This window comes from Ranitomeya variabilis, chromosome 3 (genome assembly GCF_051348905.1).
Source record: "Ranitomeya variabilis isolate aRanVar5 chromosome 3, aRanVar5.hap1, whole genome shotgun sequence".
In the NCBI taxonomy this organism is placed as follows: Eukaryota; Metazoa; Chordata; class Amphibia; order Anura; family Dendrobatidae; genus Ranitomeya; species Ranitomeya variabilis.
In genome coordinates this window covers 200327047-200339698 of record NC_135234.1, presented here as the reverse complement: position 1 = coordinate 200339698, position 12652 = coordinate 200327047, and the positions used below count along the sequence as shown (strand labels likewise).

The following is a 12652-nucleotide window of genomic DNA, read 5'->3' as shown; positions in this document are numbered from 1 at the left end:
CAGCCATAATCTCTATGTGGGAACAAAGGGAAAGAGACAAACAAGGGGAGGACGTCGACACAAAACATAAGAAAAGTTTTCCAAAGGGCATTGAGCCCACAAAGTATGGCGATCTGGGGTCCCATATTAAAAAGGACGCCAAAAATCGCCAGGGTTGGGCAGCATGATACAACCCTTAGGACCTCAACCCTTGAATCATATAAAGTTGAACTAGATAATGCATTAGCAGGTAATACAACAACTGTAGATAGACCAAACATTAACTGCTAGGTAGTTAACCTAAATCCAGAGCAGGGCAAAAATAACAACTGGCCCTATAAGTATAGCCTAGAAAAACATGAATTATTTTGGGGATGACAAATCTTGAGGTATGCAAATCAGGTAATCTGAGTGTCTTGACTTCTTGCTCTGGGGTGGTTTGTCCACTCCCTTGTTGGCCTGGGTTTTCTTTGTGGAAGCGAGGGAGTCTCTGAAGATAGTGGAATGCTAGCCTTTATCAAGGCCTGGGTTCCTTCCTCTAGTGACCGGCAGGTATAGAGCTGAGACTTGAAAGTGAAGATAAGAGCGAATGGAAAACCCCACTTGTATTTAACCTGAGCTTCTTGTAGGGAGGTAGTAATTGGCCTGAGGGCCCTTCTTCTGGCCAATGTAGTGGGCGCAATGTCTGCATAAATGTGCACTGACTCTGGTAGGCCAGGTAAGGTAGGTTGGTTTCTGGCAGCCAGCAAGATCTGATCGCGGGATTCCTCATAGTGCATCTTTAGTATTACATCCCTGGGCATAGCATTAGATCTTGGCCTACCCAGTGCCCTGTGTATTCTTGTAATATGGAGAAGGGCCGGGTCTAGGTCAGGTAGAAGGGCTGCAAAAAGGGCTGCAGCTGTATCTTTAAGGGCAACCACATGTTCAGGAAGTCCTCTAATTCGAATGTTGCTTCTTCTGGACCTGTTCTCATAATCCTCACATCTCAATTCCAACTCAGTAATACGGTCAGTATGTCGCTTGAGGGTCTCTTGATCTTCCTCCAACGCATCAGAGACAACATCCATTTTTTCCTCCAAGTTATTTGTGCGTTGTGCTAGGTCTTGCAACTGGGATGAGATACTCTGCATGGCAGTGGTAAGCTCCTCTCTAAAGGTTTCCTGCAAGGATCTCGTGAGGGCAGCCGTTGAAATCATTGCTTCAGAGTTTGGGGAAGCATCATCCCGCTCTACGCCCCCACTACCCCGAGTTGTCGAAGTAGACGGAGGGTTAGTTGCTGCAGCCATTTTGGAGGAGGTGCCGTTCTTAAGGAGGTCTGAAATGGTGCGGCTCGTCGGCTGTGCTGCGCCCCTCTTTTTTGGCATTACTGATTGCCCTGCTCTTAGAGACAGACTGTCCCCTGGAGGGGAATATTTACAATGTTTCGGTCGCTGGAAAGGGCTGAATGGGGTCCGTCGGGTAGCAGAGCTCAGCACAACATGACTGTCATTGCCGTACTCTGCACATGCGCCCCGTCAATAAAGTTTTATCTACTTGCTGATTTCACTTAGTTGCAAGATGGGCCGCATGTTAAGGGAGGCCATATGGGCTGGAAACTAATGATACTGCTTTTAGAGTGCTCAGTCCCGGCCACAACATCTGCTACCTTCTGCTGAATTGAGGTGCCTCGTACTCAGGGCGGCAGTAGGCAACGGGGCAGCAAGAGATAAGGCACAAGTGTAGGCTGCAGGTGGGGGGGGTGATCTCAGTACAAGGTGTCGCTTTCTGCTGAGGTGTGCTTCTGTGTAACGGTGCATAAACATCTACAGCTATCTCTCCAGCCCAGTAAGTGTTAAACAGACTGGTAGGGGGCAGCAGGAGATAAGGCACAAGTATAGACTGCAAGCAGGGAGTGATCCCAGCACAGGGAGACGCTTTCTGCTGAAGTGTACTTCAATGTAACAGTGCACAGATATCCACAGCTATCTCCAGCCTAGTAAGTCTTAAGCAGGTGGGTCTGGGGCAGCAGTAGATAAGGCACAAAAGTACAGGCTGCAGGCGAGGTGCGATCCCAGCACGGGAGACGGTCTCTGCTGGAGTGTGCCTCAGTGTAACAGTGCACACACTATTATTCCAGGTTTCAGGGGGTTAAATCGGGGTTCTGATGGAGCTGTACAGTCTCTCCCGACCTATGTTAGTCCCAGGGCAGTGTGACGTCGCCGTGAAGGAGCTGATCCTGCTCCTGCTTATAATGGCGGCAATTGGCGCCGAAATACAGTCCCAGAGGGAGGGAGGGGGAGGACAAGAACTGCTGCTGCTTCAATCTCCCTCAGGCCTCCGCACTTCGCCCACGTCTGGCAGGGCTGGGACAGAGGAGGTGAGAGTGAGGGGACGATAGGGACGGACGGTGTGGTAGTTTCCCCTATGTGGGTGGCCCGGACCGCCGCAGCCTCTGTGTGACGCTGGCTGCTGGAGAGCGGGCGGTTTCCTCCTGCATTAGCCACGATCCCCGACTCACCGGACCTGCCGCCAAGAGCCGCTATCCCCCTCCCTGCCTCACAGCCGCGATCACCTCAGGGCTCTGCAGCGTGATGTCCCTCTGTTGTAGGGGCTCCTTCACTGTAGGGGCTGCAGAGGGACACAAAGATGGCGCCGTCCGCCTGAGGCGCTGCGTGTTCCCGCCGGCGTCCGAATTCTAATTTTTTATTTGCATACAGGTAGTAAGTGATACCACTGCCATGTATGAGGAACTCAACAAAATACGATAGATTAATGGGTTTTTCTCATCTTGTTCAATTGGTAAAATTTCAAAGCGCTGGTAAACAAAACAAGCCATTAACATTGATATTAAAAATCTTCCTTTCTCAAGAACACAGGGACTTTTAATTCTACAGTTCACTGCTCAATGCCTAAATTATGGCCAACCTTTGAAGTGTCTCACGTGGCTAGCTTCCTAGCTTGCTAATGCAGCTGTGAAGCTGGCTGGATCTGACCGGCTTTTGTATGCACACTGAATGATTTGTATTATTAGTGGAGTTGTCCAAACAGCCGGCAATCTTTTTTCATGTAGCTGATTGGCAGTCGGTTAATGGCAGTGGTTGACCAATGTAAATACTGTATATCCTTAGGCTCAGGTACTGCATTCTTCATAAAAACTGATTCCTGAGAAATGTAGAACAGAAAAATGTGTATATTGAACACATACAGTCCCATCCATGACTACCGTAATTCACCAAAGTTACTGCCAAGACCCATATTTTAAAAAAGCGAAAATTTTAAATTTTTGCTATATACCGTCTTTTCATTTCCAGAAGAACAATAAAAAATTTTGCTGACATATAATGAGTCTAGAATTCTTTTATTTTCTGATTTCTTTTTCTTCTACAAAAAAAACATAAATTTGTGGAAGTATGCATCTATACTCAATAATCTACTCAACAATGAAGCAGATTACCTACACATGTAAAACTTTTTTTTTACACCCATAAAAAGTTTGGTTATACATAGATGGAGAATACAGGTATGATGGGGTTGCAGGAGTAACATTAATTGTATTATACTGTACCATGTGTGTAATAGATTGCATGCCTGCCTATGAAAAAAATTAATTAAAATTAATATGACAAGGGGTGTGGAATAACTGTTTTATTGCAACTATTTGAACAGTATAGAAATCAATGAATGTATATTTAATACATGTAGTATGTTTAAAACGATTTCTAATGTTAAAAAACAACAAAATACGGTAAGTCTATTAGTTAAACAACCTACAGTAATATATGATGGTTAGACTTGACAAAATGCAATCTAGATGTATTGTGGAAAATAAATTGATGACATTTATTACAATTCTTAAGACAAATTAGCCACCAGGATTTGGTAACCTAAAGGCATTTATTACATGGGATTTTCAGAATTTAGGTGAATTTCAGAAAGCCTCTCTATGGCAGCTGGGAGAAAATAACAATGTTTCGACTTGCACAGATTTCTTCTTCCCACCAAAAATCCTCTGCTTACAATGCCAGGTAAGGATGGAACACAACCTCACTTGAATACTGCAGGCACCAATGTGATGGAAGGATTCGTCTTTAAAAGTGTAAGTTAATTTGACAATAAATTTTTATACCAGACAATAAAATTGAAAGTGGTTTTCTGAGATTCAAATATCACTGGACATATCTGTTTAAGTTCACTTAGACAGATTAAAAGCCCCTCTAAGTACAAGAGAGAATTGGAGATCTTTATAGATACTGTGCACATAGCCATGTAAGCTTTACAGTTGTTTGTAGAATAGTGTCTGTGCACTACAATTATTTTATTGTTGGTTTAATTTTAAAAGAGGTTATACTTAAAGTGGTTATCTACTTTAGGCTTTAAGTCTGCAGTTTCTTTATGTGACTACAGACTTGTGAATCTTAACATTGCAGCACTGAGCAATTTGAGAATTTTCCAGTTCCAGTAGCGGGAGTGGCAGGCTCGTCTCTGCAAGTGTGTGATATTGAAGAAAAATAGGGGTAACCAAGGGTAAACAATGTCTATAGAATAGCATTTGGGAAAATTAATAAACAAACTAATATAATAATTAAAGATAATAAGTAATTCCCAAATGAGTTTATTTTTACCCTAATATCGGATCAAGACAGCTATCCAAAACATATGCAAACAGGGGGAGGGAAATGAATCCAAAAAAGATAGCCTTATGTCTTTTTAATAAAACTGCTTTATTAATAGTGCAAGGCAGGAGGGCAGTGGTACCAACATAGTCGCCCAACAACAATTAAAAACAAGTATTGCACTCAGAACACCGGGAAAACGCCTGCTGACCCATGATAAGAAATATATTAATTGAAACCATACACATTTAGGATCAAAATAACAGTACAATAATAGGGGAACTCAGCTTATACATTTGAAGTCCATTAAGGAAGTCACACTGTTCAATATTTAATACTGCCACATTGGCATGTATCCAGATACAACATAGTGCACAGGAGAAGAAAGCGATAAAAAAAGATTAATACATCACCCTATAATTGTAGTATACGGCAGGTGCAGTGTCCCGGTGTCCGCCCCAACGCGCGTTTCGGCATACCTTCGTCAGGGGGCGCTTAATACAGAGTAAGAGATGTGCGATATAAATAGACCGAAAACCGGAAGTAAAGGTGAGACGTGAACCGGAAGTAGCCGCGCGTCACCCAGCAACCGCCTGTGCAACAAAGGGAGATGGCAAGATTCAGGATGTGCGGACCGATACACGTGGGGCCCCACATGATCCGCCCACAATAATCACTGAATCACCATTCACCAGAGGATCCACAAGCGGGCGCATGCGCGGTAAACAACCGGTCAATTGTAGCGTCATGAAAGGTACAAGAGGAAAAGAAGAGGGAAAAACAGAGACAAATCACAACGCCATATAGTAAATATTATTAATAGACTAACAAAACCCCTAATTATACATATTTATATGCTCAGCTTTAAAACAACAGGTAAATACTATGTAGTAACAGAGCCAGCATAAATACACAACATGTTGTTATAACAATCAAATATGAGTAGCTTTTTAACAAAATACATGTATCAATAATAGATAAAAAGGAGATGTCGCCCTATAGTAACAAAGGGATTCAGATTTTTATATATAAATGCAGTACAAATAATGTCCACTGGATGGTAGTATAGAGACGTATCTTTGCTTATATTCAAAGTCTTTTTATCTTTTTTCCTTTTTTCTCTTTTTACTTTGGTGGATTTTTATTGGAATTACTTGAGTTTGCTTTAACCCACAATTTTTTTGTGTTTAAGGGGTCCTTCTTCCTACAGCTCCAAGGAACAGCCATGGGGGCAGCCTTTGCGCCCTCCTATGCTAATCTGTTCCTGGGGCTGTGGGAGAGGGACCTCTTCCTGTCAGATCGGGTGCCGTCAATGGACCGGGCCCTTCTTTGGGCCCGGTACATTGACGACATACTCCTGATCTGGCAGGGTTCTTCCCAGGAATTGATAAGTTTTATGAGTGAGTTGAATGTCAATGATTCAAACATTCATCTTACATATCATTGGAGTAGGGAAACTGTGGAGTTCTTGGATGTCACTATTAAGAAGGACCAGCTCGGTTTTCTTCAAACCGATCTGTTCCGTAAACCGACATCCACTAACTCCCTCTTGCATGCATCTTCATGCCATCCACCACATGTCATCAGGGCTGTACCGGTGGGGCAGTTCCTCCGTTTGCGGAGAATCTGCTCCACCGAATTGGATTTTGAGAGACAGTCAAAAGAACTGCGGATGAGATTTCTCAATCGTGGTTACAGCAAATGAGCCCTTAAGAAGGCCTATAATAGAGCTAAATCTGTTTCCCGTGATTCATTGATCTATAATCAAACCACAAGTGGTGTAAGACAGTCTGACAGACAGCCACGGTTTGTGACAAACTTCAAATCTCAGTCCCATAAGATCCGTGAAGCCCTCTCCAAATCATGGCCAATTTTGAGAGTAGATAAAACCCTCTCTAAGATTTTGCCTGATCGCCCTTTGATCTCTTTCAGACGTGCGAGGAACCTTAAAGATCATCTGACGAGGAGTCATTACGAGGGGTTACCGAAAGGTACTTTCCTCGATAATGCTCCCCTCAGATTTGGTTCCTCCCCTTGCGGCCACTGTGTGGCATGTGCGAATATGGATCGTACTCAGGTTTTTTCTGATTCCAGTGGAGAAAAAACATTCAATATTAAAAAAGTAATAAATTGCACAACACGCTGTGTTATTTATTATGCCACATGCCCTTGTGGCTTAATTTATGTAGGGCTCACATCACGTCAATTTAAGATCCGTATACGTGAGCATGTACGTGGAATCGAGGCAGCTGCTGATCCTACATTAGATCCCACTAAACTAAAAACACTCCCTAGACATTTTAGGGAACATCATGGGTGTGATGGAAAATTGATTAGGTTTAGGGGGATCGACAGCTTGGATATAGGTATTAGGGGTGGTCAAATAACCTCCAAACTTGCACGCCTTGAGGCGAAATGGATCTGGACCTTACAGACGACTCATCCCCTTGGTCTTAATGAAACTTTAAGTTTCGCTCCTTTCCTGTGATCGTCAGACTGTTGAGCTCTCGTGTTGACAGCATTTTTGTACCCAGCTATTTTTAATGCTTTTTATCTGTTTTTTAGTTATAGAGTATTGTGGATGCTTTCTTGGCCATGTCCGTGAGGTTTTTTCGTTGTGTCGCATATTTTGGTGAGAATTACCTGAGAAGCTGAATGAGGAGATAAATGGGAAAGAGGAAAAGGAAGAGAAAAAAGAAAAAAGTAAAAAGAGAAAAAAGGAAAAAAGATAAAAAGACTTTGAATATAAGCAAAGATACGTCTCTATACTACCATCCAGTGGACATTATTTGTACTGCATTTATATATAAAAATCTGAATCCCTTTGTTACTATAGGGCGACATCTCCTTTTTATCTATTATTGATACATGTATTTTGTTAAAAAGCTACTCATATTTGATTGTTATAACAACATGTTGTGTATTTATGCTGGCTCTGTTACTACATAGTATTTACCTGTTGTTTTAAAGCTGAGCATATAAATATGTATAATTAGGGGTTTTGTTAGTCTATTAATAATATTTACTATATGGCGTTGTGATTTGTCTCTGTTTTTCCCTCTTCTTTTCCTCTTGTACCTTTCATGACGCTACAATTGACCGGTTGTTTACCGCGCATGCGCCCGCTTGTGGATCCTCTGGTGAATGGTGATTCAGTGATTATTGTGGGCGGATCATGTGGGGCCCCACGTGTATCGGTCCGCACATCCTGAATCTTGCCATCTCCCTTTGTTGCACAGGCGGTTGCTGGGTGACGCGCGGCTACTTCCGGTTCACGTCTCACCTTTACTTCCGGTTTTCGGTCTATTTATATCGCACATCTCTTACTCTGTATTAAGCGCCCCCTGACGAAGGTATGCCGAAACGCGCGTTGGGGGGGACACCGGGACACTGCACCTGCCGTATACTACAATTATAGGGTGATGTATTAATCTTTTTTTATCGCTTTCTTCTCCTGTGCACTATGTTGTATCTGGATACATGCCAATGTGGCAGTATTAAATATTGAACAGTGTGACTTCCTTAATGGACTTCAAATGTATAAGCTGAGTTCCCCTATTATTGTACTGTTATTTTGATCCTAAATGTGTATGGTTTCAATTAATATATTTCTTATCATGGGTCAGCAGGCGTTTTCCCAGTGTTCTGAGTGCAATACTTGTTTTTAATTGTTGTTGGGCGACTATGTTGGTACCACTGCCCTCCTGCCTTGCACTATTAATAAAGCAGTTTTATTAAAAAGACATAAGGCTATCTTTTTTGGATTCATTTCCCTCCCCCTGTTTGCAAGTGTGTGATATGCATACATGCAGTATACAGTCACATGCTGACTAGATGGGCATGGCCTTGCTCAATTCAAGTGCATTGAGAGAGGCCGGATCCAGCCTAGTCGAATGTGGTCGGAAGTATGCAAATTGCACACTTGGGGTCACATGTCAGTTGACTCCCGGCGCAAGTCTCAGAGATTCCTCATAGTGCACAGTGAGTGCGATGTGAGGATTCACAAGTCCACAGTCACACTGAATAGCTGCAGATTTGCAACTTAAAACCAGATAATCCCTTCAACTGAGAATCAAACTTTCATATCAACATATCCAAATTGCTTCTCAGTGATGTTTGTTCAAAATTAGCAACTGTTTTTTTTTTGTCCAGAAACAGTGTAACTGTCCATGTTTGTATTTAGTACTGCAGTTATTCCTCATTTACTTGAATATGGATTAGTTGCAACACTAGATACAGGCTCATGGAAAAGAGTGGAGCTAGCTCTTAGAATTCTGGGAAACCCATTTAAAGAAAGTATGACAATGAATTATACTTGCAATTATAGCCCTTATTAAGCTAATATCAAAACATTTTATTTTATAGAATTTAAACTCTTATTATAAAATTTTAAGTTATAACTTAAAAGGAACATGTCAGCAGGATTCTGCACAGTAACATACACACAGTGTCAGGTTGGCTCCGTTATACTGAATAAAATGATACGTTGGTTGATGAAATCCATCTTGTTGTTTCTTAATCTTTATTTTCAGTTTTTAGTTAATGAGATTCTCCTGCCCTAAGGCAGGGTTCATGTATGTGGTGCTCTGATTAGCTATTCATAATGCAGCCTGCTGACAGGTCACTGATCCCTCAGTGACCTGATCCCTAGTTTGCATAATGAATATACTAATGTATGTATTTGAAAACAAGCATGTCACTTGATCAAAATGGCGGTGCTTGCGCACTTTCTCTTATCAGTTAGTGCCTATTATCTTCCTGTGTTTCAAAGAAAAAAAAAATCACCATCAATATGGCGCCGTCAGGAGCACCTGCGCATTAGCATCTATCGTATTACCATAGATGCTACTAGGCAAGTGCCACCACCGGTTCCTTGTTGCTGCAGCCAACAAAATGTACACTACAAGAAAATGGCACTGGCACTTGCGCAGTAGCATTTCTTGGTACAAGATAGATGCTACTGCGTATGTGCCACCTATGGTACCATTTTGTTGTAGTGTAATTTTTTTTTTTACAGCAGCAACAGTAAGCTGGCGGAGATGCTTGCGCAGTAGCATCTCTCGTACCGACAGATACTAATGCGCAAATGCCGCTGCCACCGTCGACATTTTCTTGTAGTGTACATTTTTTGGGCTGCAGCAACAAGGAGCCGGTGGTGGAGCTTGCACAGTAGCATCTATCAGAATGCGATAGATACTAATGCGCAGGTGCACCTGACTGTGCCATACTGATGGTGATTTTTTTGTATTTGAAACACAGGAAGATAATAGGCACTAACCAATAAGAGAAAGTGTGCAGGTGCCGCCATTTTGATTAAGAGACATGATTTTTTTTCAAATACATACATTAGTATATTTATTATGCAAACTAGGGATCAGTGACCTGTCAGCAGTCTGCATTATGAATATATAATCAGAGCACCACATACATGAACCCTGCCTTAGGGCACGAGAATCTCAAACACAAAACTGAAAATAAAGATTAAGAAACAACAACAAGATGGATTTCATCAACCAAGGTATCTCTTTATTCAGTATAACAGCGCCAACCTGACACTGTGTGTAGGTCTGTATGCACAATCCTGCTGACAGGTTCCCTTTAACAATAACTTACAAAATACATAAAGAAACAATAAATGAAAATTATATTTACTATTTAACTAAATATTTTTTCAGCAGCTTTCATTTTCCTTCTTCTGTCTACTTTGGATATAGCAGCCCAGCCAGTTTCCCTCATCCTTTTTATAGATGAAGTTGTTAGGGCTGAGCCAGGAGACTTCAAATATACTTCAGTAAGAATCTAGTGACACAGACATAGAAAAGTGGCTGATTAAACACTGTGTGCATAAAGCCTGCATACATACATTGCTCAGCATAAATTATCATATCTCCTTTGATAAGTAAGATTTTAATCAATGTCTCACTGAACAGAGGAACAATTTCCAACATTTTGACAAGACTCAGTTTCATTAACATTTTTTTAGCCCATAACATGAAAGTAATGTTAATAATACAACTTTCATTACAAAACCTTCAGTTTTACTCAAATTAGCTGATGCAAAAATGATACACCCCACATCAAAAACTAAAACATTTAGTATTTTGTTTGATTTGCATTATTTTTAAGGATAGCACCAAATCTTCTAGGGTTGGAATGAACAAGTTGGTAAAATATTGCAACAACTATCTTTTTCCATTCTTGAAGAACATCTCTTTTAGAGCCTGAATGCTGAATGGAGAGTGATGCTAAATTTGTCTCTTCCTCTTCGGAATTCCCCATAGGTTTTCTACTGGGTTCAGAATGGGAGACATACTTGGATATTGAATCTTTCACCCTGTTCTTCTTCAGAAATGCAACTGTGGCCTGAGATATGTATTTTGGATCATTGACCATGTAAGAAAAGTGCATGTTTCAATAAAGAATAGTACGGTACATGTGTGAATTCATGATACCATCAATTAAATGTAGCTCTTCAATGCCAGCAGACCTCATTCATCCACATAATAGGACACTGCCACCACTATTTTGCACTTTAAGCACCATGCAGTTTTCTTTGAACTCCTCACCTTTGCAACACCAGTTAGAAAGTAATCAGTTCCAAAAACATGTATTTTGGTCTCATTACTGCAGAGCATAGAGTCCAAGTAATCTTTATTTGTTTCAGCATCGGCCATGGCAAATTGTAAACAGGCTGTTTTTGTGCATAAACTTTAGGAAAGGCTTCCTTCGTTGACAACACCCATGCATACAATTCCATTACAGTGTGCGCCATATTGTGTCACAGGCAAGATTCTTCCTGGTTTAGCTTTCTACTTTATCGAACTGCAGTAAACTTCATCATGTTTTTTTTTTTTTAACCCATCTCATCAGAAGATGCTCCTGTCTAGATGTTAACTTTCTTAGTTGGCTTGGTGCCTCAGCAAGATGGTTGCAGTTCCATCTTTGTTACATTTTGGAACACTTTACTACAGTATTCTGACTGATGAGTAAAGCTTTGTTGATCTCCTTGCAGTCTTCATCTTTCTTGTGTAAACAAACAATTTTCTTTCTCAAGTCAAGTCTTGTGACATTTTGCTTCCCTGTGGTGCCATTGCCGACAGCATGAAATGGGAAGGGGTTTTCTTTATTAAGCATCCCCCTTTTATAGTCATAGACACCTGTTTAATAGTGTTGAGCATTCCGATACCGCAAGTAACGGGTATCGGCCGATACTTGCGGTATCGGAATTCCGATACCGAGTTCCGATATTTTTGTGATATCGGAATCGGAAGTTCCCAGTGTATGTTTCCCAGGGTCTGGAGGAGAGGAGACTCTCCTTCAGGCCCTGGGATCCATATTCATGTAAAAAATAAAGAATTATAATGAAAAATATGGATATACTCACCCATCCGGCGGGCCCTGGACCTTAGCGATGTAACCGGCAGCCTCCATTCCTAAAAATGCAATGAGTTTAGGACCTGCGATGACGTCGCGGCTTGTGATTGGTCCTGTGCTCATGTGACCGCTCACGCGACCAATCACAAGCCGCGACGTCATCGAAGGTCCTTAACTCTGCATTCTTAAGAACGGAGGCACCGCTAAGAGCATGGGCCGCCGGAGGGGTGAGTATATAAATATTTTTTATTTTTATTCTTTATTTTATACATGAATATGGATCCCAGGGCCTGAAGGAGACTCTGTGGTGTACTCATTCCTGCAGCATGGTATTGCATGAATTTCTTAGGAAAATTACTTCTTTGCAATCACATTTGATGGATCATTTTCTATGGTATAATGGTATATCATAGAAAATGTTGATTTTGAAAGGAAACTAAAGGTTTTATGACAAATTTGTTGGGGTGTATTCAGTTATTCTAAGCATTTTTTATATTAAATGCTAGCCAGATTATTATTTTTGCATTAAAAAATTGAATGGTGGGTTCACACAGGGCCAGGGAAAGGGGTAGCCAAGGTATTCATACTGTTTTTACATGGTGTACTACAGAAATAGAGGGGAGCATAGTATCCTCCTATCTGTGTGTACAGTGTATGGGTGGCATCCCAGCAGCTAGTCTTTGACTGATAATAAGAAATAAAGC

General features: G+C 41.4%; 1 protein-coding gene across 1 annotated transcript in view; it reads right to left on the bottom strand.

The window, feature by feature from the left end:
* Positions 1–10107: 10107 nt before the first annotated feature.
* LOC143817644 (synaptonemal complex protein 1-like) overlaps positions 10108–12652 on the bottom strand; it is a 307299-nt gene continuing 304754 nt past the window's right edge. The window contains exon 14 of the mRNA XM_077299137.1: positions 10108–10373. Within this exon, the coding sequence (XP_077155252.1) occupies positions 10230–10373 (144 nt within the window). The 3' untranslated portion in view covers positions 10108–10229. The remainder of the gene's footprint in view (positions 10374–12652) is intronic.